The following is a 27,484-nucleotide window of genomic DNA, read 5'->3' on the forward strand; positions in this document are numbered from 1 at the left end:
CACATCCGGGTGTCGCCTCGAGAGCGCACGCGCGTCTCGGTGATTGCAGCGCTCTGCGTTTCCGCGTTAGCAGCGGGGGGAAGCAACTGAGGCGAGGGTACAGTAAACATCCAGATCGGCCAAATCTAACTGGATTACGCCGTCCGTGGCACGATTACGATGCAAAACAAACGATAGTCGACCAGTCGTCGTGTTTAGGAAATGAGTGCGGGATTATGACATCCGTGCAGGCATGAAGACAGGATGACAACACCGCCTGACATGTGAGGCAAAACACAACCACAGCGCGCTTGTGTGGCTGCGTCTCCGCCACCTTCCGTTTATGCAGATTTTGCGTTGAATATCGCGTTTGCCGGTGGCGAAATGAAGAAGTTTAATATCAGGAAGGTGCTGGACGGCTTGACTGCGGCGTCCTCTTCCTCCTCCGCCGCCGCCGCCGCGTCCACACAGACGGGAAACCGGGAGAATGACATGATTCAGGAGACCATGCAGTCAGAGCACTTCCAGCTTTGCAAGGTGGGACTATGTACTGTGCTATAATAAAGTGTAAAGTAGAGTTAATGTTGAGACTTCAGTGTTGATGTCAGTGAAAAACGGTCTCGCGCTCGATGGTCTTTAAATCGCCTCAGAGTCGGTCGTCGAGTGAAATTATCACCTCGGGGGAGGTTTATCGACATAAATCACGTCGTTGTCCGAGATGACAGGTGACAGATGGGCGGGGGTTATTTTGAGACGCATTAATCTGAGGTGGAAATGACTTTTGCACGGTGAGAAGCGAAATGAGATTAAAGTTAGCACGAGGCAATCTGATAGACTCATTTCTGTCAGAGATGAAGGCGTGAAAATCTTGTCAGTCCAGAAATACTTGTACCCTAATGTGTTTTTAAAGTCTCTATCTTAATTCGGATTTAAAACGTTTTAATTAAAATTGGTGTAGTACTACAAATGACTCAGTTTATTAGAGTAAATACTACTGTATATTTTCATGTGGGTTCTCGAAAAGAAACCTGGGAATTGATCAGATTTGCTTGTTGACTCGCCTTTGAAAATCTTATTAACTTTCCTAACTTGCTGGTTAGCCCTTGAAACAAAACTAGTTTAAAGGTGAACGCAGCAATGCCTGTTTTAATGTGAAATGTTATTACATATTTAATGTTTACCCACAGGTGCTAGATAGCCATGCAAAAAAGAATCATGGTACAGTTTTGCTTATTTTGGAATGATTGCTGGGTCTAACAGGATTATGGGTAGTAGGGCTGTCACGGTTATGAAATTAGGCTGACGATTAATTGTCTATTAAATTATTGCGATTATGCCGATTAATTGTTGTAACTGTAAAGCTTTGACAATGTAAAGATTAATGACAATTAATTTATTTATTCAATGAAGAAAAATTATCCTTTAGAAATGCAAAAAAAATAGTAAATAATAATATTTACTATTGAGTGACTTAACGGAAAAGACTTGTCTTGAGCACTCAAACTATAACTGAGATATGAGGATGGTGTTGTCTTGCTGTGTACATGCAGCAAGTCTGGAATCACTTTAACAAAACCAATCAATACAAAAAATACAAAGTAGATACAACTCAAATGATGGAGAAATGTCTTTTAAATGTAACAGTGAGTGCAGATCAAGGATGGTGGATGTAAAATGCAGCAAATACTGCAGATCACCCTTGTTTTCTAAAAATTCACAACAATTGCGGTTTTCTGAAATAATTGCGATTATGTCAAATAATTGCGATAAGACTTTTATTTAATAATTGTGCAAGCCCTGATGGGTAGTGTAGTTTTTCATAGGGAATTGAGAAAATAATAGTGAGTCTTAATTAAAACTGAGTGAAAATCACACTTAGATGCATTTCACAGAAGTTCACGGAAAGTCTTGAAAGTTTTCTATGAAGAAAACAAATAGGATCCTTGGCTTTGCGCCTTTCTCATTACATCTGCATTAGGAAGAGGGAAGAAATGCAAATATCTAATGATTTGTGTTTATTGATTTGTTAGTATTAATTTGCCTCTTCGTACATGGTTTATTGATATATTCTTAATTATTTGTACCTACTCCATTGCATGTTTGTGTTGCAGCGTTGTATAATGTTTTATTCTGTCATGCAAATTTGTCCGTGTCAGTTTTTTTAACAGCTTCTTGAATTCACTTTTGGTTTGTTGCAGGTATTTTGAATATTTCATCAAAAATCTTTCCAAGATAGCTCATATGTCGTTTGATCATTGTATGACGATCGCAAAGATTCTTTAAAATATCTGTGTTTGTCTTTCACAGATAGAATTTCACCGCACGAGCTTAAAAGAGCAAATAATGATGACGGGCTTAAGAATTTCATCGCATGTTGTAACGCAAAACCTGTTCTGTTTCACAGACAATACGACATGGCTTTCCCTATCAACCCTCTTCTATGGCTTTTGACCCCGTACAGAAAATTCTGGCTATTGGGACACAAAGTGGAGCCCTAAGGCTGTATCCTTTGATTAAAGGCTAGCAAAAGCCAAGCATACTTAGACAAGTAAGTGTCAAATCAAATGTGTATCTGCTTTTACACACAAGCAATCTTCCTACCTGTGTTTGTTGGAAGTCTTGATGCAGTTTTCTTATACTAACCTCCACACAAACGTTTGGTTGCGTAAATTGCAAGTAGCGAAAGACCAGTAACAACATCCTCTGGCAAATCAGCTTCTAAGAGCCATGGTGTTCCCCCAGGAGATGTGAATATTTACCCTAGAGAAGCATCACAGGAGCCCCTAGCTGAGTTTACATGGACACATCGGATTGAATTTAATCAGATTGTGCAATCTGAATGTAGTGTTTACATGAAAGGTAAATTAAGTGATCTGATTGATGTGCGTGTTTACATGACAAGCTTCAGATCCGATATAATCTGCTGACATGAGCACACTGCACAAGTGTTCACCTAAATACCCACTAAAACAGTGTTTTAAAGCACATGTTGTGTATATTTTATTTTACAAACGGCACGAAAAAAATGTACAGTTTATAAAGGCAGAGTAATGTCTTGTGCCAATGAAGCACGAGCACATCCAAAGCGGTTTTACCATGGCAAAACCATGACAAAACTACCAAGACCCACCAGAGCGTCTGCAGGCAAACAATAATTAAATAAATGTTTAGCAACAACAGCTGATACCGAACTTTAGAAGAGATGATATGCGGACTCGTATATCAGCATTAACGGTAAACAGAGACGGGCGCGGTGGACGCGGGTATCATTATAATATTCACAAAACGGCTACTCGAACAATGTTGTTAGCACAGATGTATTTATTTTATGTCACAGACACCAGCATAATAATGTACAATTCATAAACGCAAAATAATGTCTACATATCAATGAAGCAAGGTCGTTACAGCGACTTAACATGGTAAAAACAGTTCATCCTTCCAATGCAAGTAAACGATAAATAAAATCAATGTTCGGTAGCCTACTGATGAAATTTTATGATTAGATATTTTAGACTACAGTATGTTTGCAAATGTATCGTGTTTTAAAAAGGAACTGAGAAATTGCGGTTAAAAACTCACTCCAGGGAAACAGTAAGACATTTTTAATGCATAGAAACATGAATATGTTCATTTAGAGATGACAAGCATATGGAAATTTGTACCGCTTTGTCAGATTTATGGTTTTTGGTTTCATTAGCAACAGATCACCCTTTACAATCAGACTGAAATTTCAATCGGCTTGGGCATTTTTAATCTGATTGACGTGTTTATATGGAGCGTTTTCATTCGGATTGGACTTTTAATCGGTTTACATTGGTCCATGTAAAAGCAGCTATTGTCTCGATGCATCATTAAAGCTAAAGGAAAGACACAGAAGCTTGTGGGAAAATGAGCCCGAGCAGATCAACATGTCTAGGATTTGTGACTGACCGACATGGGTTTTTAAATAACCGTTGATGCAAATGTCTAGAGAGCCACGTGGCTGATGGCAGCCAGACTACAGTATGATGTTAAAGCGGTCTTGATATTTAATAATAAAACCCCATTGACTGCATAAACATCAATGACTTTTTCAAATCGCTTTTATTTCAAAAGAAACATATTTAAATTCTCTATTAACAGTACTGTCAGTATGTTAAGACCGTGACAAACTAAATTGCAGTATCGCTATAAATATTAATAAGTCTCACACGGTTGCAAAACTGCTTTCATATACTATATGCGCCGTCATAATTGAGAGGGTCAATTTAGTTCAGGCGGTTAAAATCAAAAGACAGAATCTTGTTTTCATAAGCACATTTCCTAGAAGCAGTGTCTTTTTTTTCTGGAGGAGCTACGCTCATTAATGACATCTCCGCTGTGGCATGAGCAGCTATGCCGCCATATGTCGCGCAGCTCGTCCCATCATTGGTGCTGCCGACTGTCTGCCAGAAAACCACCTAACACGTGCTGGAAACATCACTGGTCGCGCTGAGCACGTCTGTTAGAGTGACACACTCGGCCAAGCTGCGGCTTGTTTCAGAATGTTTTCATGTTCAGTTATTGGCCATGCTATTATTTCTGTCAAAAACATGATGCGATTGCACAAATGTTCCAACCAATATTTTGCGCAGTTGAATTTCTCCCGTTAAATTTCGCTATGCGTTACCAACCATTCTGCAATATACGATTTTGGTCATCTACAGAGTTTGTTTGGTTGCAAGACTTGATTTTCATGTGGAGAGTGGGAGACATTGGCATTTTGCTTTCATAATGGCACGGTGTGTATCATGAATGACTTTACTGTGTCGATGGAACTCACAAGCCACCCACCGTCATTTCATTGTTGTGAGGTCAGAAGTGTTATGAGCGGCTCAGTGCTAAAGCTGTTGCTGTTGTAAGCGTGCAGAAGTGAGCTGATGTGCTCGTTGTCATTCAGCCGATTGGGCTATTTATCAAAAGACAGGATGTATCGATTTGCCTCATTGCTCCCAGCGTTGGGAAACACGCCCCAGTTCAGCTGAACTCAAACTCAATGAGGTATTTACAAATAGTAAATATCTAATTTGACACGATTCTTGGCCCCTCGTGTCTTGGCTGCACTGTAACGTGGTATAAGAGCTCTGTAATGTTCAACGTTGTTGTTAGTTTGCTAAATTACAGAGCTAAGAAACGAACATTTTTTAAATTTCATGCATGAATGTGTTGCTAATTGATTGTCGATGAATGTTTGTTGTTCTAATTCTGTGTGATCTAATGAAAATGTGCGCATGTTGAAGCAAAGTCTTAACGCAGAATCAATAGCTGAAAATGAAAGTGTTTAGGAATAACTAAAGTTGAGTTTGAAGTTCGTTTATTCTCAGCCTTTTTTCTTCATGATACTTTGGACAACAGTAGAAATCAGATTTGCAGTGCAGTTTTTTACATAGACTTTCTAGTGAGGAAATCATCTTTGGCATTTGTGGAAAGAAGCACCGCAAACCACCGTGGTTTACCAAATGAGGAAGTAGCTGTCATTGTTTGGAGAATGTAGCTTTCTTACCTCCCCTCACAGTCGTCTAGCTGAAAACAGTATGCTGTACAGTTAAATGGACTTTAACCAGTCAGGTGATGGTCTGGCAGGGTTTAAAAGCATGTGAATCTATCAGAACGCACTAGACTAACATCATGGCAGTGACATTTGAATGGACAAACACATTATTGTACGTGTCCAAATAAGCAAATTAAATTGTATTACTTTATTGAAATACAAAGCATTGAGAAATATGTCTGCAGTAGGAGGTTAAACCCAGACTTCCTCAAGAGGAGGAAGCGTGTACAGAAAACACATCTTACATTTCTCTCTGTACATTTGCTAAGCTTATAAAATGAATGATTAGGGATTAGGTGTTGGTATAATATAAATGGAATTCATTAGTGGAATTTTTAGTGTCGATCGCCCTGTGATGTGTTACCCTTTGCTCTTCTTGTAGGCAGCGGTTGGCAGCATCCAGCTCCAAGTGCTTTAAATAACGACCGTTTGAGACTCCTCCAGAGTTTGTATAAGGCACCAGGGCCTGTTTGATTACTGTTCTTAATCTTGTTTGGACAGATCCTAGCTCTCCTTTATCACTCTGAAACCTCCTGAAGTCCTGTTTAGACACAAGAGAGAGGGCAAGCTATGGAGTCAAGACAACAGTTTTATAGATACGAGACAAAATCTCTGATTCAATGTAAGAAATCATATAAAATATCTTTTATTAGAAATCAAAACTTTGAAAATTGGCTTTGATAAGTATTGATGTCATGATATTCAAATGATGTGGATTTAAAAACAGATGGATAGTAAGGTAATGATTATTTATTCCTTAGGCGGCAAGTATTCGCTGAAGGGACTGATGCCCATGAGTGTATTGTGTCAATGTTGAGGTCTAATATTCCAACTAACAGCCAGTCAAGTTTTTTTTTTTTGACAGATGTGATAACGTGCATAAGAGGTGAACTATGTTTGATTTTTGGGTAATTATAAAACATGCTGGGGAAATGCTTCACAGTCACTATAGTTTACTAATGACTACATTGACTACGATCAAAGTCCGTTTACGGAAGTCGTGCCACTCGGCGGCCATGTTTGCAACGCCTCTAGGCAGCTATTTACATCATAACAGTCCTATCTACTTGAAAAGGCAGATATTTCTAAAATCGCTGGCAAAAATCTCGATTAAACAGCATATTTCCGATCAATAATTCAACATAACTCTTGTTTGCTAAGCTTAACTTGTGCTAAAAATCACCTTTTCGATATCACCTCATCTACTGCGACTGCGCACAGGCTGGCAAGCACCTCACGAGAGCCCCACCCTCCAGTGAACGTCAGTCTTTATTGATTGACTATTGGCTCGTTTTACTGGAAGGCGGGACTTCCTTTGCAAGAGTGGCCATATTGAGCGTTGCATTCCTCGCCATTCATTGTAACAGCAGTGTCGCATCTTGTTAATATTAATATCTTTGCTATGATTATTAATTAATTATAATTAACATATTTTATTACTAATATTAGGGCTGAACTAATATTAGAAAGTACTGCTCGATCTAAAATCACTGCAAGATTGAGTCGTTTATAACGTGCATTTGAAAAAGCAACACTCCTCAAACATCATCACTGTAAATATACTTTATAATCATTAAAATACCCGAAAAGGATTGAAGAACAGCGGTAGAATATGACAATTGGCATTTCCTGGAACTAATCGTTCTTCTTTTGTTTCCCATAATCGGAGTTACTGCGCAATAGCGACTTCTGGCTTTCAGATGTGGCAGCATTTAACCGTAATTCATTGAGAAACTGAGAGCATAAGAATTGCTTGATTTATCGCCCAGCCCCAAGTAATATCCATCTCTCGGTACCCTAACAACAACTCAAGACACCTCAGCAACTATTTAGAAACCCTTAGCAACCATTTAGAAGAGTTGTTCTCAAACAGGAGGCCCCAAGATGGATCCAAGGGGCCATAGATTTTGTGGCATTTTATAAAATATAGAAATCGATCATAAATTTTATGCAATCAAACATTAGAAAAAAAGTCCAAAAACCAAAAGAATTGATGTTCCAACATTGTATAACTGAATATGTATTTGGTTTAATTAAAATTCTATGTTTAAGATTATAAATCTTTATTTGGGGGGCCCAAAGTAATGCACCCTAGACAAAGGATATGTAGCCTTGTAACCACATACTGTAAAAAAAAAGCAACTTGCTACATAGAATTTGAATTGTGTTGTGATTGCAGTTTTGTTATAGATGATTTTAAATGTTTTGTTCAAACTATCGCTCTGCGTTCTCGGACTAATTCTCACCTCCTCTTTCAAGCTTTTGGGCTTATATCTCTGCTTTCTACCTTGCTATTTTCTCATTCCTGTTCTCCTTTGAGAGAGTTTGGTTCCCAGGAACAAATGTTCATAGTTGCAGGGAAAGTTGACAAGCCTGTGTGCTTTAGCTGCATTGTAATCTTTAGCACTTAAGGGGTGTGTTATTAGGGCATATAGTATGACAGCCCCCTTATCAGATTGCACGACTGTTTGCTCTCAGCGGAAACCCCTGTTGTTTGAAGTGAGTCATGCATTGTGATTGGCAATATGATGCGCCAACTGGTTGCCAACTGGAGTTTTGAAGGCATTAGTTCAACCAGAAACCAAAAATGCAGTATTTAAATGAACGTGTTTGTTTTACTTGAGCATTTAATTTTCATAAGTGTCTTTGTTAACAGCTGCATTGATGTATTATGTATTATAAAGTATGATTATATTAGGACCAAAAGACAATTTTCTGATGAAGATGTGTTTGTTTGGGCTCCCAAATGGGACTCTCATGGAAGTCAGAGAGTTGTTGGCCAATCCTGGCAGGGCTCTCAGAGACACAGAGCCGTGAGCTATGGACAAACTGTCTGGTCAAGGGCCTGAATCATGAATTAATAATGAACTTGTGGTCCACTGCAACTTATTTATAACGGCTCTGTAATTTATTTAGTCTGTTTTAAAATGGTGAAGGTCTGCTGTGTAAACAGCCATGTTGGGTTTCCCATCATTGCATGTGAAGAGAGAGGACAAGGGAGAGACCATTTTTAATTCTCCATCTTTCTCAAAGGGATGCATGATGTCAGTGACTGGCCAAAGCAAACTTTTCTATATCAATATCAGTGTTTCCGCTATATTAATGTACTTACTATATATTCATTACTTCAGTGTTTGTGGTGGGAATTATCCCACTTCCGAGGTGTATTGAGCGCGGTATTAAAACTAAGTGATGATGTCATGAATATGTTCATTAGCATGTGACGTCACCAAGCGCCACAGTTTCACAAAATCCTAGCGGAAACACAGATTATTCTTTTGCAATATTGTTATAAATTTGACGAAGTTGCAAGCAGTTAATCTCAAAGCAATTCATCAGCCTGCTCCTCTCTGCCACATTTAACATGTTTGAATTGCAATATGCTATAATAAAAACACATATTGGCCAAAATGATGTGCAGTATTTCCATATTGGTGCATTTCCAGTACAACGCTACTCTAAAATGACTAAATGTTATCTTTTGTTACTTGTTTAAAAATCGCAGAGATGTAATGCAAGAAAGTAGTAAACATTGGTTGGACTCTTTTTGATTTTTTTCCACGATAGCGTTCTGGCATTTTCTTGTTCACAGACCGGTTTATTGTGTCATCAGAAAGGTGCACTCATCATGAGTAAAATGGCTCTTTTCCTGTGCAGTCCTGCCACCGCTCTTTACCATAATTGATCTGTTTAACAGAGATAAATGACCTCATCCGCTTGCTGTGTTCGACTAAACAACAGAGTTAGTATATTACAGGCAGATCACAAAAGCTAGTACGCTGGGATCTCAGGTCTTGTATGTCTTTTCACAGTTATAAGTCACATCAGAGGAAATGAGTGTGTTGTCGCAGGAAACCGCTGATTCAGTGCTGTAGAGAAAGCCCGGTGTTTACCGCACTGTTTTTTTGAGTGGCCGTGCTCTATTGTTACTCTATCTACAGCAAAACACAATTGTATTTTACTCAAGCTGGCAGTTTGCCGTCTGAATAAAATGTGCTTAAAAACGTGTAGAACTATTGTGCACGTGCCATGAAGTCCAGTTCACGAACAGACGACTCCTGTTCTTGTCGTGAATCATTCAAAAACATGGCTTCGTTGTTGTATTGGCTTTACAGTGCAGATTTGACAAGACGCTGCTTGGGGACTTTGGGTAATCCTTTTAGTTAAGTCAATGGACCAAGCCCTTGTTGATGTGGCGGCACACAGGCCTCTGGGAACACAGATTCCCTTTAGTGCTGCGCTTTGTAAGTTTACCCTCTTTATTAGGAGTCATTAGATGAAAAGATGAGCTTTGTTCAAGATTTATGTTACAATTTATACGTTCATTTTTAGATGAACTGGGCACTGTCTTTAAGTTCCACAAATGAACATTTGAATGCCGTTATTTCAATAATTAGTCCACTATAGGATGTTTATACCTTAGCTGAGCTGTACACAGATTTGGCCGTGCAGGAGTGGAGTGTTACTGTCAGCATGAGAGCGGATCAGCCGTCATCCAGCTGGGCTTTCTTGTCAATGAAGTGAGTTTTTCCTTGAGCATCTGTGATTTTCTTTTATTCTCTCTCTGTACTGGCACGGTTTTCTCTCTCTGTAACACTTATTCAACTATTGTTTAGTATGTTGTGAATTAGACTGTACATTTTAAATTATTTTGGGTGTTTTTATTTGATAGGGGGCGCTGGTTAGTGCTTTGGCAGATGACAGTATTCATTTATGGAATCTGCGGCAAAAACTACCAGCCATTCTCCACTCGCTTAAATTTAACCGAGAAAGGTGAGTATTCACTGACGATGTCTTAAGATGTTTGTGCTTAAAAATGGAAATAGATGGATGGTGCTGTTAAGGTCAACATGAAGTCAAAATTTATTCTAAATGAATCTTTATAAATAATAAATGTCTCTGGCTTTATTTTACATTGATTATTCAGAGAACAAAGAAAATTGATTGTCTGCGTAATTTTTAATTAAAATGCAATAACCGGTAATAACTTTGCCCAAAGTGACTTATGTGTTAAAGGTGGGTGGTTGATTTGAAAAGGCGCTAGCTTTAGCCTGCTAGCACTGAAATTATAATCCCACCCTCTATGCAATTCGCCGTCTAAAGCTACGCCTCCTCCAAACACATGAATGTATTTCGTAAATCCACGTAACGAATTACAAACTAAATCCATTAAATTCTTCTCGTTTACATACCTGTCCAAAAGAAAGAGAGCAACCATGGTATCGTCTTTCAGACCCTTTGCCTGCCGGAGCTGTCTCCATCGTGTAAAAACTGAACCGATGTTCATTCGAGTTTTTCCTCTTTCATGATCCAGACGTTTTTTCGTCACTTATTTTCCAAAAACTGACTTTAGTTTTGTAGATTTACTTATTGTCGGTTCCGCAAGAAAGTTTGATTGTTGCTGATTGTCCACCATTCTCCCTACATGAAAATGTACACATGACCAGTCACAGCGTTCGGCCAGAACGTTTTGATTGGGCAAACGTCTTTTGGTCCTACGCCTTTCACAGACGATATATAATTATAAAAATATTATTTGACCACTATGCTTCTTGATTGCTATCAGGATGTAAAGAGATTTTCAACCAACATGACAAAAAAAAGTTCTGGACAGTATCACCCACCCTGCCTTTAACTCACATTAAGCAGTAGCCAAATATCAATTTAGTCTTTCTTATAAACAACCTTCCAGCCTTTCATAAAATACAAGTGTAATTAATACATTTTCAGAAGTCCTCCGTAATCAAAATATTTCTAAAACTGGTATGCAACAGCTACTTTTCACAATTCAGATCACTCTCGAACAAACCGAGTTTCTAAACATTGGTAAAGATTTTAAAAATTTGTCAACGAAATGAAGACTGAATATTTTTCTTGGGTGTCCTCAGATCATCTGACACTTGGTTTATGGTTGTTAGAGAAGTAATGCAGTGCTGTCACCAATGTAATATTCGTTGATTTATCAACTATGACTCATTCATTTTGGCAGATTTAACTCTGATGTTATTGCCGTTTCATCCTCAGAGCACCCTGAAGCACAAATCAGTCTCAATGTTCACCATCACATGAGATAATGACCATAAATATCTCACTTTGGTTCTCTCTTTGTGTTTTGGCAGGATCACGTTTTGCCATTTGCCCTTTCAGAGTAAGTGGCTGTACGTGGGCACAGAAAGAGGGAACATTCACATTGTCAATGTGGAGTCCTTCACCCTCTCAGGCTACGTGATCATGTGGAACAAAGCCATCGAACTGTGAGTGTCTGAGTCTGTATAGTCTGTCTAGACGCAGTAACCCTTATCTCTCTTCTCGTTTCTGTCCTCCCTTCTCCCTCTCTCATCTTCATTTAATGTGCTGTGAAACGTGATTGATCATTTCACAAGTTATATACGATTTGATTGATATGATTCCATATTGACATCTAGCAGCAGCGTCGTTCATTACTGTTACTTTGCCTCCCAGCGCCGTGATAAAAAAGGGACCGGCGACAGTCATAGGTAATGTGAACGGGACTTTAGGGACGACCATCGTCTCTTTGTCCCTGGATCAACTTGTTCCATTACGGCAGAATCATTGCTGCTGTCATGGAAACCTGGAGCAGGTTCTTGAAACCCGCATCAATGGTTTTTGCTGTACCCAAACCAGCAAGCACCAGGAATATAAAATATTTTAAAAAGGTGTCAGGACATTTTCTCACAATAAAGAGACAGATAAGAGCTCTGGTTTCTCTTCAACAGGTCCTCGAAGACGCACCCTGGACCTGTAGTTCACATCAGCGACAACCCCATGGATGAAGGAAAAGTACGAAGGCATTTTCCCCTTGGGATTAAACATAGATTTAATTGGTCAGATCACATCATGTTGCGTTTCTTTCACAGCTTTTAATTGGTTTTGAGTGTGGCATAGTTGTGCTGTGGGACTTGAAATCAAAGAAGGCTGATTATCGCTATAACTATGATGAGGTGAGGCCTTGTATTTCATTGTAGAATTTGTAAAAAAAATGTTTTTTGATACATTGTATTTATTGTGTTCATACATGTTTTTCAGGGTAGGTTTAGGGGTTGTATCAAGAGCAACTACGTCCAGATACTTAAAACTGTGTGCATTTTAACAACACGTACACAATAGTGGTTAAAACTGAACTAATATACACTTTTAAAGAGTTATCAGAGACCTTATGCGCGGTGGGATTAAGATATTTATTTCTTATGACAGCTCAGCATATATTGACTTCTTGTCTAAGAGCGGAAAAAAAAAGCTGATGTATACAGAATTTCAAGACTCATTTTTTGCTGCGTCGTGGTTCGCCTGACCTGCTTTCTTTGCGTTTCATCACTTTTCCTTTGGTCGGCCTGTAGGCGATCCACTCTGTGGCCTGGCACCATGAGGGGAAACAGTTTGTGTGCAGTCACTCAGATGGCACGCTTACCACATGGAACGTGCGCGCACCTACCAAGCCAGCTCAGATCATTACACCGCATGGTAAGCTTCTGCCCAAACAAACCCTGTTCCAAAAATGCAAATATAAGACCTCCAAGGTGAAGGGCGTGAGTTCTGCGCCAGAAGCAGCACAAAACAAGATTATGCAATAATAGAGTCCGTACTGGCCACTAAATCGATTCAAATCATTATACACAAAAGTTCATAATCGTGAGTTCTATATTCATGTGTTTTTAACATCCAAGAAGAAAATGTTCACTTATGTCGCTTTGGGTAAAAGCACTTGCTAAAATGTATACATTTAATTGTAATATTTGCTCCCAGGTAAACAAGCAAAGGATGGAAAGAAGCCCGAACCGTGTAAACCCATCCTGAAAGTGGAGTACAAAACCACCAGAGCAGGGTGAGATTCAGCATGATGCATTCACTTCAGACTGATGGAGACCGTCTTGCATAGTTGTTTCTGTTTGATGGATTTTACAAGGGTAACGTGATGTATTATGCATGATCGACCTACGTACAATGTAAAGCTTCTTGAGCTCCTGAAGTTCAGTTTCATGTGTAAACACTGAAAGAAATGCTTATGTTAAATCCTTTTGCTTCCTCCTGCATTGTGGAAAATTGAGATTTGTTCATTTGTTTTGTCAGGGATTCTTTCATGATACTGAGCGGAGGTTTGTCATATGATACAGTGGGTAGACGAGCCTGTCTGACCGTGATGCATGGCAAGAGCACTGCAGTGCTGGAGATGGACTACCCTATAGTAGATTTCCTCACGCTGTGTGAAACCCCATATCCAAACGGCAAGTCACTGACGCTCCTGTAACCCTGACCCGTGTCCCACAACCTTTACTTTATATTTAACATGGTTTGAACCATGATAAATGCCACAAAATTAAATGGCATGCACAAGAAGTAATGATGAATAGCTTTGTCGCAACATTTGTTTATGTAAACACGTTACACAATGCAACATAAAAAACTCGCGTAATGAGAGCGGTGACTCGCTGTAAACATGTGGTTACTGTACTGTCATATGACCGCAAGGAATGAAGCAGCACAAAATGTTCACTATATACTTAACTGGCCAGATAAAAGTGCATTCAGATCATCACCCTATTCATTATGTTTCTGTTTTGCCAGAATCATCTAAAAATATTCATCCAGCCCGGATGAAGTCTCGAACACATTGCATAGCCTCTCTTTGTATTCTAAAATCGATGAATCAATAATCAATAGTATTCAAATAATAAATAAAAATAGTATTTTCTAATAATAAAAATCAATAATCTTTTCTTAAATAATGTGTTCACGCAGATTTCCAGGAGCCTTATGCTGTTGTCGTCATACTGGAGAAGGATTTAGTAGTTATTGATCTTGCACAAATCGGGTGAGTAAACACCCGGCGTGACGCACAGCCGTTATTTCTCTCTCTTCCACACGCAGATGTTTTATCACCAGCTCTCCGTGCAGGTATCCCATCTTTGAGAATCCATATCCCCTGTCCATCCACGAGTCTCCGGTGACCTGCTGAGAATATATTGTGGACTGTCCAGCTGAAGTCATCCCTGCACTTTACTCCGTGGGCTCCAGACAGAAGAGGCAGGGCTTCAGTAAGAAGGTGATGCTTAGGGCCTCTGATGTTTACAGATAAATAGGAATTTTGGGGGGTTTGTGTCGAAATTGATCCTTAAACTTGTATGTATAGGAATGGCCTATCAATGGAGGTAACTGGTGCCAGGGAACACTAAGTTACCCAGAGATTATCATCACTGGGTAAGTGATCTGATTTCATCCAACGCTCTCTGCTTAAGCGAGAAGAGCTTTAACATTCAATAATTGCGCTAGAGAGAGGAAAGCGAAACAAACAGTTTAATTGTGTCGGACGGGGAAGAGCATTTCCGTGTGGATCCGTCAATTCAGGACTGTTTTATCTTCTCTGTTTTTTCTTTCTTGAAAATAACAGACATGCTGATGGATCAGTCAAGTTTTGGGACGCGTCGGCATGTAAGTTTCTGTCACACACGCAGTCAGTTTTTATATATTTCAAATCTTTTAGCTTGACAAAAACAGCAATCAGCCTTCTGGGCCTGCTGTAATTGATCAAATAAATAATCATATCAATCAATAAAGATCATTTGATAACGGATTAAATAAAATGGTCTCTGTGGTGTTGTCAGTAATGTTGCAGGTGCTGTATAAACTAAAGACACTGAAGGTGTTCGAGAAACCCCGGGCTAAAGAAGAGAAATCCAGCACTGAGATTGTAGACGAAGATCCGTTCGCCATCCAGATCCTGTCCTGGTGTCCGGAGAGCCGCGTGCTCTGTGTGGCTGGAGTCTCGGCTCATATCATCGTCTACAGGTTCAGCAAACAGGAGGTCACCACTGAAGTGGTTCAGGTCTGACCCGCATTTACATGAACGCATTCAGTAGCCGCTTTTATTCCAAGTGACTTACACAGCATTTAGTCTTTGCATTTAATCGGCATGTGCATTCCCCGGGACCAGGGAACCCACGACCTAGGGTTGTGCTTTATAGCTTGAACTAGAAGAATAAATTAAGGGTAGGATCTACAGTATACTGTATATAACTCTCACATGGATTGATTCTTCTTGATGGTTTAATGCACAGGACTGGGGCTGGATGATAGCTTTTCTACACAGCGTTATGAGTACTCTGTAAATAAATAAGCTATATGGACAAAAGTATTGGGACACCTTAATAAACGGGTTTGACTACTTTAGTCATTTCCGTGAGCACAAATCTTAAAGGGATAGTTCAACCAAAAATACAAATTCTGTCATCATTTTCAAACCTACATAAATTGCTCTGTTCTGTTAAACACAAAGAAAGATATTTGTAAGAATGTTAGCAATTATCACTTTAATGCTACATCATATAATGATCTTCTAGAGAGTGTGTGTGCTTCTAATTTCATACCAACAGTTTGGGCAGGTCTATTCCAACATGACAGTGCTCCTGTGAACAAAGCAAGGAAAATAAAAGATTGATTCAGTCTAGTGTGGAAGAACTGCATAAAGCCCAGACTTCAACACCTTTGGTATGACTTGCAGGCTTCGAGTCACCCGAACCCATCAATGACTTGAAAAAGGGTGAACAGTCATTTCAGAACAGAAAAAGGCCCTTTCCAAAAAGGATGCCACAAAAATCGAATCGATTGTATTGTATAGTTTAGCATTCATTTTTGCTTTGATTAGAATTACTGGAATAGACCAACATGATTATTAGGAAGGGGCGTTCCAATACTTTTGTATCTTTGGTGTACGTGTGAATTTGTGTTCTAAGTAAATGATACTTGTCCTGTCTGTACGTAGCTGCTGGAGGTGCGTATGCAGTGTGAGCTGAATGATGTGGAGTCTCCAGAGGGCGCAGGTGAGCAATCCACCGTTTCCACTCCAGGAACCTCATCCAGCCCTCAGAGCAGCCTGCCTCAATCCCACCCCTCCACCAGCAGCAACAACTCCTCCGACGGTCTCCGGGATAACGTGCCCTGTCTCAAGTACGCCAGCTATGCGTTTACTACAGGAGGATGTGTTGGTCTATGTTGGTTTAACCTTCTGGTTGATGTTGTGTGTGAGCAGGGTTAGAAGTTCCCCCCTCAAGCAGTCTCCAGGTTATCAGGTTGAGCTGGTCATTCAGCTGGTGTGGGTCAGAGGGGAGCCCCCACAACCCATTACCAGCCTATCTGTCAACTCTGCGTATGGCCTGTAAGTCGCTCAATTACCAGAATGATGATATTCAAGTTTTACGTATTTGTCTGATTTATTTGTCTTGTGTTGCACAGAGTTGTTTTTGGCAACGGTTATGGTCTTGCCGTGGTCGATTACATCCAGAAAACTCTTCTTCTTAACGTGAGCACGGCTGAACTCTACTCGCCATCGGATCCTCACCACAGACAGCCTCACTCACCACGCAAAGCCAGACAGCCCTCGGCAGGTGAGCGACAACCTGGCGTCGCCTTTAACTCACCGTCGACCTCTAACTAACAATAACCGTTGCATGGATGTTGCTGTCTGTCTGTCTCTGTGACTCGCCGACATGATTATTACTGTATAAGCAAACGGCATACAAGATGTGACGCATCTCTGACCGTCTGCCTTTCTGTCTGCATGTTGTTTACTCATCTGAGTTTTAGTCTTTGAGATACTTTTGAGCCCAACAGACTGAATTCACATCCCGTACTGATAATTGGTTGCTCACACCCATGTGCCGCATCAGTTGTGTCACAAACATAACTGATAGCATTGAATAGAGTGGAATGGATGATTTGTGCCTGGCTAATGTCGGAGATGTCCAGTCTGTTGTCTCTGGGTGTTCAAAGGCCTTCGGGCTGTTCGTTTGATTTGTGTCATTGTTGTGTCTCACCCTTTCAATATTCGTCTCTCTCTGTGGTTTCGTAAAGACACTCTTCATAAGAAGTCTTGCATGTCCGGACTCTCTAACTTTTATTCTGAATCTGTGAAAAAGCTTCGTTCGTCTTACATCAGTAAGTCACATGACACCCATCAAAGGTCTTTTTCTTCTCTTTATATCTGTCTGCATTCTTACATTTCTCTTTCTGGTACGTTTTTGTGTTGATTTTGAGATCTTTTCCGCCTGGCTCTTCGTTTTACACGCGTTTGTTTTTGACAGGTCTTTGTGATGGAAATGACGGACCTGCTGCTCCCGAAGAGAGATGCAAATCCCCGACTTCAGGTAAAGATACCAATGCCACAGTCCATTTCTACAGTGTAAAGGCCTGTTCATAGCGAGAGGAATTCTTCCTCACTTCAGTTGCTGCGAGTTTCTCATGCGATTTGCAGAAAAAGAGCCAGTTTGGATCGTTTATTCAAACGTTTAGCGCATTGACCAGAAAATGAATCCCGATGTGAACAGGCATAATGTATTTGCATTCTTTTTTTCTTTGTGTTCAATTACACAAAGGGGTTTACTAGTAAAACAATAATCAAGGCACCTTGTAAAATCGTTATAAATTGCAGTGAGATTACGTTGGATAGTCTCTTAGGTTTTTTGTGTCGCTAGTGGTGCAAATATTACACACTTCTTCTTTAAGAGTATGTTTACGCGATGAAAAACTGAAAACTGAAAACGCAAAGTTAATTTCACGTGATCTCACCTGGCAACGGTTGTGTAACGTCTCTGTCGCTCTCTGAATGATTCTCTGTCTGTCTGTCCAAAGCCGCGGGAACGTATTTTGAGCAGGGGGTGCTATAATGCTTTTTGCTAGCGCTGAAGTTATGACTGTGGTTTGGGCGAGCCGCTTAAGTTTAATGTTAATAAATAACGGAAGAAAAAAAATAGTTGCTGCCGAGAATAAAGATGAATGCCAGTGTGATTATAAGATACAGCATAAAAACAAACACATAAACGCATGTTATCTGTATGCCTATAGCCAAATAACAATCTGTTGAACGAAACTACAAGCTGCGCGTTAGCAGTTAACTTACCCGGTACATTTAAAACCGACGCGACTTCTCCCCAGCTCTTTTCCTTATCTGTGCGGTTGTGGTATGTTTTGGAGGATACATTATATAGACAATCATGCTGTTGCCACAAGTTGTTCTTCCATCTCCGCTGTCCAACGTACCCTTGCAGGAGCTTTCGCGGTCGACATTTCTAAAGGTCTGTCAGTCACCTTGCAGATGTGCCTCTCATTGGCTGTTGAGAAAGTACCAACGTCATCACCCCGATTTAAAATCCTAAATATCAAACATGTTTGATATGATCGGGGCGGCCCCGATCTCTCTTGGAGCAGATCGGGAGGTGTAAGATTCGATCTGTGAACGCCTCACATTACGTGATAATCTGGGCCGAATCTCGGACCCGATCGAGGTTCTGGACCCGATTTTTTCAAAGATTCTCGGGAGGGGAAATCGGGGTAAATTCTGGCCGAGAATCCTGTAATCTGAGCCAGGCTTAAACGGCCTCTAAGATGTATTGACAAACAGCCAGTGTAACCCCAGTGCATTAGATGTAAAGTTCTAGTAGGGTTGAAAAGTCTTTAGCACAGCAAAAATAAAAGAATGTGCAGGCGTAGTCAGAATCCGAGTCAGGTGTGCTGACCAGGGAAATTTCACGTACAAGGAATTTGACTTTGATATGCAGGCCGTTGCCAAAAATGACATAAGACACCTTTGGCCGTGTGAAATTGTTATTCGGGCTGTGTTGTCACTTTAGGCTCCGGTTCACCGTGCAACTCTGATGAAGACACCAAACAGAAGTTTATTACCAAGGGTACGGTCCATGAAATTACACACGTATGTCAGAAACAAGCTCAAATCTGTTATGGCATTCTCTTCCTTGACTGGTTCTTTTAAACACATTTTTCAGTGATGTCCAAAAGCAGGCTGATCTCCAAGAGTGTTGCCAATGACTTTGGTACTGTACCATGTTTATATTACGGCGGTCTGGGGTGAGCGCTGGGACTAATCCACCGGGCTGTTCACTAACCCAATGAACTAACCAAAGAAACGAGCCAAAATGAAAACGGGGTTGCTTAGGTAGCCCTGAAGTTCAGCTTTTTGTGTGTTGCTTGGTGGTGCAATGAATGGACCTTTGAGAAATTGATCTTGTAGAAAAGTACTGCTAGTGCAGATTTCACTCCGTAACCTTTAGGCTTGAACCCATTTCGGTTTTTACTTTTAAAACGACTTGAATTTTTTAGCTGACATGGCCTCGGCTGCATTGAGGAATGCTGTTAACTAATTGCCAAATTCCTTTTTGTCATCGTTTTCTGTTGCTGACTGCGCAGCTTTTCTGAAGTTTTGCCAAAGTTAAAGCGCTAATTCAACAGCGAGAAATATTAATGAAATCAAAGTGACAAAGTAATTGTAAAGTTAAGGCCATAATTGCAAATAACACTAGACTTGTGTTGTGTTGTTATCATTTGGGATGTGCTGTATCAAGATGCTCTCGATGAAGACCATGACCTTCCGTGTCCAATTCTCAATCTCAAAACCATAGAAGTGTGTTCGGATGTCAGGTCACTGGTATTACGTTTTTTACTCGATGCAAATTTTATTTTACTGTGAAAATGAGTTGAGAATGCCATTCCATGTGGACTTTTAATCCTAAAATGCTCAAAATCATCTCTGTAGATGGATGCATCTTTGTCTAATCTTGTTTAACATTACAGGCTTTCTGTCCTCCGCTGTGGTGCGTTTTAAGGGTAAAACTACACAGGGCATTGAAATCATTATTTCAGAATGATCTTTAAAAATCATCGACAGATTTACGTACAGACCGTCTTTGAAATCCTGAGGTTTTGGAATGAAGCACCTGGTGTTCTGTTGCTTAGTGGGTGCTGGTTTCACTGCCATTAATCTCAACGCAGTTTTCCGGGCATGATCAAAACGCTTCTGATGGTACTAGATTGGAACAATCTTTTTAAAGGCTGCTGGCGGGCTCATTGCTGCTCTCTGTCTTCACTGTTTAGCTGATAAACTCATCATTAACCTGCTTATTTTTCCCATTAATCAATGGACTGATATTTCTTTGAATTTATCTTGTTTGTCTTGTTTAACAGAAATTTGTTCAGAACAATGTTATCCTTTTTTCCAGCTAAGATATCCAGGAAAATTTGCATGATTGCTGATCAGAAAGATGGTAAGCGTCTTGTTCTCTCGTTTATTATTTCTAGGAATAGCTGTGATTCTTTTACAGGTGATTTGTCTCCATGCTGGTGAACCCTGAAGCTGCGGCTTATGGAGATGTAAACTTGAGCTCTGTTCCAAACCACAGATGGCCTCGCATAGCCAGAACTGCGTGACGTCTGCTCCTGTTTTATCTGTGCTTGACGCAGTGCATTCTGGGATTGCGTCTCACGTTCGAATTTTACTGCTTGTTGTTTACAACAGACTTTTCGTTGGGAGTGCATATCTAAATATCACAAGGATGGATAGCTCCCTAGGTTTTGAGCAGAGCTTCTGTATGTTTTTTTTGTGTTGAAACAGAAATTAGGTAGATAGTTATACACCACCCTCACTGTTTCTCATGTAGATGGGCGTGTGCGGCGTCACCGTTCTCTCCTCAATAAGAAACCATGTCATGTGACAGAAATCAGGGGGAAACGTGCCGTTTCTTTCAGTGAGGTCGAACACCGTGACCCCTGTGAATGGCCCCGTCACGGCTGGCTGGGCTGATTCATACTAACTCTCACTGGATCCTGAAATACACATTTTTTGCGTCCTGTTTAATTCCTCACCTGTTTGAAGTTTTATTATATGTAGTTTACGTAAAACGCAAAGCACGTTTTGGATTTTGACCTCAGAGCTCGTGTTTTAGGGCTGCACATTATATTGAAGCTATTGAGATATAACAAATGTGCATATCGCAATAATTGTAATTACTGAGAGATTTTAACACGCATGCATTCATGTCTGCGTGTGTGTGAAAGATGATCAACAACTATATCATTTTCAGTTTTAATATAGTTCAAATTGATTTGACAAAACTTAAAGGATTATCGTATCGCATATCACATTATTTAGAAAGTTTTCATGTATTCGATTTTTCTTCAGTATTGTGCAGCGCTGTCGTGTTTTAAACAGTAACACTATTCAGTGTTTTCATCTCTTACAGCGGAGCAGCATCTTAAGACAGATGAGCACTAACTGTTGTGTTTATCTGCCCTGTTCTTTATTGTATGTCATTAACTTGCTCTTTTGAAATGTTTACCCCAAAATCAAAAGGAAAAATTCAGAAAATTCAGCCTGTTTTGAGTATGTTAATATTATTTTTGTGGCAATTAAGTACATTTCTCCTACCTCAGACGTAAAATATCATGATGTTTTAAAATCATATAAAAGTTGGCGTCTAAAATTGGTTGCACTGTATTTATATAAACAAAGTATAAAAAGACTTTTTGTTTTTCATGCAGACAAAAAGTTCTCTTGATTTTGTGAGATGTTGTGAGACTTTCACTGCTTTTAGAATGAATCATATAATGCTTCTGTTTTCCCGAGGGTGGCTTTAGAAAAGCTAACTGCGTGTTGATGGCGCGTTTGCAATATATGCAATATTTTTGGGGGCTTATATGGTTTCAGTTATCCTGAGATGGTTCTGATATGACTAATTTGTCACATTTTGTGTTTCATATTTGTCCCTGATGGTCCGCCGTACTCAGACGCCAGAGACAACTCGTTCAGCCGCTCGCGCAGCTCCAGCGTGACTAGCATTGACAGGGAGTCACGCGAGGTCATTTCCTCCTTCTACTTTTGTGACTCCCTGTCCAAGAAGAGTGAGCTGGTGGCAGTGCCCAGTCTGTGGGTGGGCACATCTCTGGGCAGCATGCTGGCTATTGCTCTCATGGTGCCCTCCACGCCGGAGCAGAGGTTGCAGCAGTCTGTGGGGATCTCTTTCTGTGGTAAGACTGTATTACGGTTTGCCTTACGCCTCATTCAGACATGCTCACCGGGTTGACTTTATCACAGGTTTGGTAGCGCGTTTAAAGGGAGGGATTTTGCGCATGGTCCAGCTGGACTCCAGCGGCATCCTTATGCCCCACGTTTACGAGCCCTGGTATGACCCCAACGCCCCCGAGGAGGAGAAAGAGGGACCGAGGAGACGCCGGCCCACCTCCCCTCTGTCGTCTCAGGAGAACCAGGACTGCCAGTACGCTGTGGTCTGCTCCGAGAAACAGGCTAAGGTGGTGGCCCTGCCCTCACAGAATTGCATCTACAAGCACAACATCACCGAGTCGTCCTTCGTTCTCAGAGCGGATGTGGTGACGGTGAGCGCTGGGCTCTGCCTCACCTGCTTCTGTGCCAACGGACACATCATGACCTTGAGGTAACGTGAAGGACCTGATATTTACAGCTCCGACACAGAAGATAAAAGGCATCAAAGCTTGTAAACCGTCTTTTTTAGTTTGCCGAGTTTGCGGCCTCTGCTGGATGTCAACTACCTTCCCCTGACGGACATGAGGATTGCCAGAACCTTCTGTTTCTCCAACCAGGGTCAGGCCCTGTACCTCACATCTCCCACTGAGATCCAAAGAATCACCTACAGCCAAGAAACATGTGACAACCTGCAGGTCGGCTTCATTTTATGTGTGCTTAGTACAGTACGTTTGATACGGAGATATTAAACGTAATATATTACGATGTATCTTCAAATGTATGACTTTTGTAGGAGATGCTTGGAGAGCTGTTTACTCCCGTGGAGACCCCCGAGGCTCCAAACCGAGGTTTCTTTAAGGGCTTATTCGGAGGCGGCGCTCAGTCCTTAGACAGAGAGGATCTATGTAAGCCATCTTGCATTTAAAACTGGAAGTGAATACCACCTTTATAAAATGTCTGAATGATCATTGTTGTCCTTTGCAGTTGGCGAGACGACAGCTGGCAAGGCCTCACGCAGTCTGGCGCAGCACATCCCAGGACCGGGTGGTATGGAGGGCATGAAGGGGGCAGCGTCGGGTGTGGTGGGCGAGTTGGCGCGGGCGAGAATAGCTCTGGATGAGAGAGGACAGAAACTGGGCGAGCTGGAGGAGAGGACGGCGGCCATGATGTCCAGCGCTGACTCCTTCTCCAAACACGCGCATGACGTAAGATTATGGCTGACAGTTCACCGCATCGCTCTCTTATGCATTTTTTTCCTATTTTTAATGGTTTTGATTGCTGTGTTTTGCTTTTTTAGCATGTACATCATCTCTGTTTCCTCACCAGATTATGCTCAAATACAAGGACAAGAAGTGGTACCAGCTCTGAGGTTCCTGCAAGGACTCGGCACACCTTCACATGAAGACAGCAGATCCATCATCTCGGTTTCTTTCTTCTCTTCCTGTATATTTCTCTCTCTGATGTCCAGTAACTGCCATTCTCACCCAGCACAACGTCGCTCGTGCTGAAGAAAGGAAAGTAGGGAAGGAACGGATGGAGCAACACACCGAAATGTCCTTCCTTTTCTGGTGGCGGTTGAGTTTCCTCTCCTCAAACGGATCCCAACGCTGGTGCTGCCCGGTCCTGTATCTTCATCAGCCATGCTGTCATTCTCACTGCCATTCTGTCTGCGAAGAAAGTACGAAACAAAGCATTGTGGGACATTTAGGGGAACGAGACGATTACTGTGTGAGGAAACCTGGACATACAGCTCACAAAGGACTAAAGTCTGCAGGATTGCCAAGCAAAAAGCTTCTGATAATCTGTCACTAGGGCAAGCATAGATCGTGTCTGTTGGTTTTCATTTATAAAGTTAGCATTTCAATTTTTTTTGTTTAGGTTAATTATATTAGCCGTTAAAGCAGCCGGATTGTCTTGCATACGGTGTGATGAAGTACCATTTCATTTCATCTCTAAAGGGCTGAAAGTTGCTACATTAACCACATATCATGTGATTCTTTTGTCGCGTCAAACTGCAGGCAGGCCTAGGCGAGTGAAGCTGATCTGATTATGTTTATCGTTTACGTGTTGGTTTACATGGATCAGATCGGACTGATGTACCTGTGCAGCACCAGACAAACTGATGCTGTCTGAAGGAAACGTCAAGGGGTAAATCCCAAGACGCTGAAGGTCACGTTTTACTCTGAAAACATTATTTTTATGAAGGTGAAGCACTCCACAGACGCACAGTTTTCATTCATGTAACGTACAAAAACGATCATGTTAGTATCAGTACTGCCTTTATGAGATAAAAACAGCGAGTAATGAGAATGTAACAGAAGTCCCACAGATGAATGGAATGATGGGTCACTGCTTAATTGTCGAAAATAATGTCAAAGTGCAAAAAAGAATTTACACCTTTTGTTTGTTTTGTTTCCTATTTGATTTTGGTGTCAAATGTAACCTGCCTACGTTTTCGTGAGATTCACAAAGAAATGTAAGGTATATAACTGGTTATACACAAACAGACTTTTTTTGTTCTGAGCTTTCTTTTTTTTCATGAAGCGACTCGAGCAAGAATTCGGAAGCGCGAGGCATGAATTTCATTGTGCCTTCTGATGATTGACATGTAAGAAACCTGTCCTCGTCCCAAGAGCCTAAGAATGCGACACCTGCGGAATGCGCCAAGCATATGCAAAACATTTCCCATGATGCAACAGCTCCTCTGCTCCCGAATGAGGAATCCTGACGGGCAGTCTGTCTGTTTTAAGGGGACTCGCAGTGTTAGATTTCATCCTATTTAACGCATTGATTGTTGTCATAATCAGTAAAGGACGGATGGATTTTTCCTTACGTCAGTTTATTTTCTATAATGCCTTTACAGCGGACTAATGCATGAGCCTGTCACCTCTCACAGAGAGTTTGAATATAGCTGAATATCTCTGTGCCGCAGTGGACATGACCAAGTACCACTTCATGTCCAATGCAACGCGATACTGTCGGTCAGCAACCCCCCCCCCCAGGGCTTCTTATCTGCCTTTGCTTTGCGACCCATGAATATATGCTAACCTCGACCTGTGCGTGTCTATGTGTGTGTTAGTGAACATACATGTATTCGATGATATGTGTATGTTCACGTTTATATAAACTAAAGATACAATGCATTTGTTGAGATTTTGAGAGTGTTCTCAAGTCTTTTTCTTATTTATGAGGTGCAGGAAAATGCTGCTATTTGTGTTGATTTAGTTCGTTGCTTTCCTATCAGGCACATCAAGGCTTTTCTGTTTCTTGTTTTTGTTTCTCACATTGCTGCCAATTGTTGTACATATGAAAACTTCTGAAGACAAACTTGAGAGTGATGACGCTGTCTGTCCATGACCTTGGGAGACTCCAAAGAGTTGCTTGGCTGTAAATGTCGATCTTTCGAGAAAGGAAGGGAAGCCTCCCATCTGCAACGGTTTTTATTATTTAAAATACACATCGTGGTGTCTACACATTTATATATAGTGAGCAACTTGGCGTTTGTGTAAATATCTACCAGAAGGGCCATTTGCAATGACTCTTCATACACTTCTCTGCTTCATATTTTTTTCTTTTCTATAAGCAGTTCTGTGGTTTTGCACTATGTGTTTTGAGCTTATAAGTACATCCATGTCATTTATTAATATTTTTGTAGTTTGTTTTCTCTTTTTCTTTATTATTCTTGGTAAGAATGTTAATTGTATTTTGGGCATATTTTTATTTTTTATGAAGGACCAAAACCAGACAAATGCTCACATGTCAGTGGTGAACATCATGGGGTGCGTCACACTCTCAGATTTGTCCTCATTGTCAGTTTAATGATATTCGAATATATTTATACATTTGAAATATACAGATATATATATATATATATATATATAAATGATTTACTTTTGTTTTTCAGAAATTTACAAAGGAATACTTTTAATATATTATTTGAAATGAAAGGGTGCGTTTTAAGATGATACGTGGCTTGTGTATATATGAATCAGATATGGAATTGAAACACTTTTATGGTGAGCCATTGGCTTGGTTGTCTAAGAAGAACCAGATGATTCTGAATATTTGAAATCATTGGCAACTTCTGTACTGTTTGACCTCTGATTTCTCTTGCACAAAAGGCAGCATGAGATCCTGTGTTTACAAACTTGAAACAGCCTGCATTACGTTTTTTTATCATCATCGTTTGTTGTTTATGCTAGTGAGATGTTTGTAAATGAACAAATCGCAAGTATTTACTCTTTATTATAGGCTAGATTTTTTCCTCATAGCATTGCTGTTTAAGTTCAGATTCTTTAACATTGTTTGAACGTAACTAGCTGATAATGTACTCCAGAAAACATGCTATCTGAAGAGTTGATTTTGTCAAACAAGTTCTTGGGGATAAATAATGTGTGGGCTTGCCGGTTTTCTCCTCATAGCCAATTTATTGTACAGTTTTACTAATCAAACTTTCACATGAATGTTTGTCTTTATCTGCTGCCGCCCAACAATTTAGGAAACCTGTTTATAGACATAACTGTGCAATTGAAAATAAATGTAAAAGAAAGATGGAGTTCTTGCAGTTTTGATTCGAGCACACTTCATAATACTTGCTGTGGCCACCAGATGTCGCGGTTTCACACCACGCACCCAAAATCAAATGTTTTCAGGCTCCCAAGAATGAAGTTCATTTAGAAAAGGTCTAGTTAATAAAAAAGCCTGAAATAACATGAACTCTTTAAACCTAAAGAGAATTTAAGAACGTATGCGTCACATATGGTCAGGATGTTAGGAAGAACTGAATCAGCAAACAGTTAAAGAATGAACAAGAGGGTGATGAACGATATAACAAAGCGTATTTTCCTAAAGCACAAAGTTAAAGAATGTTTTTTCAAGCTTTTATGCTTTTACCATCTATTTGGTAATATTTATGTCTCTTATTAAACAGTCAACTTATTCAAATATTATCAAACATACGGCTTCATAAATTGCTAATAATAACAAACAAAACAATAAGACAATTTAATATTTATTAAAATAATGGCTTTTAATGCCCAAGTGAAACAAATATACTTGAAGCATCTTTACCATCTCACTATATTAACCCAGTGAAACTCAACAAGAAGGCCTCAATAGGACTTAAAATTGTT

The 27,484-nt window shown here is 40.3% G+C and overlaps 1 protein-coding gene across 1 annotated transcript; it reads left to right on the plus strand.

Annotated features, from left to right (window-relative positions):
* stxbp5b (syntaxin binding protein 5b (tomosyn)) lies at positions 1 to 26,901 on the plus strand. The gene is given in 28 exon segments (XM_057343316.1): positions 1 to 516; positions 2,384 to 2,481; positions 9,990 to 10,071; positions 10,224 to 10,324; positions 11,671 to 11,805; positions 12,289 to 12,352; positions 12,430 to 12,513; positions 12,910 to 13,033; positions 13,316 to 13,394; positions 13,640 to 13,794; positions 14,309 to 14,381; positions 14,465 to 14,612; positions 14,700 to 14,767; positions 14,958 to 14,998; positions 15,172 to 15,392; positions 16,329 to 16,513; positions 16,596 to 16,721; positions 16,799 to 16,950; positions 17,647 to 17,709; positions 19,192 to 19,248; positions 19,345 to 19,392; positions 20,575 to 20,619; positions 22,139 to 22,378; positions 22,446 to 22,803; positions 22,882 to 23,047; positions 23,146 to 23,257; positions 23,337 to 23,557; positions 23,679 to 26,901. Coding segments are annotated over 28 exon segments (3,441 nt in total). The 5' UTR covers positions 1 to 363; the 3' UTR covers positions 23,721 to 26,901.
* The last annotated feature ends 583 nt before the right edge of the window (positions 26,902 to 27,484 follow it).

Source organism: Triplophysa rosa, linkage group LG10 (genome assembly GCF_024868665.1).
Source record: "Triplophysa rosa linkage group LG10, Trosa_1v2, whole genome shotgun sequence".
In the NCBI taxonomy this organism is placed as follows: domain Eukaryota; kingdom Metazoa; phylum Chordata; class Actinopteri; order Cypriniformes; family Nemacheilidae; genus Triplophysa; species Triplophysa rosa.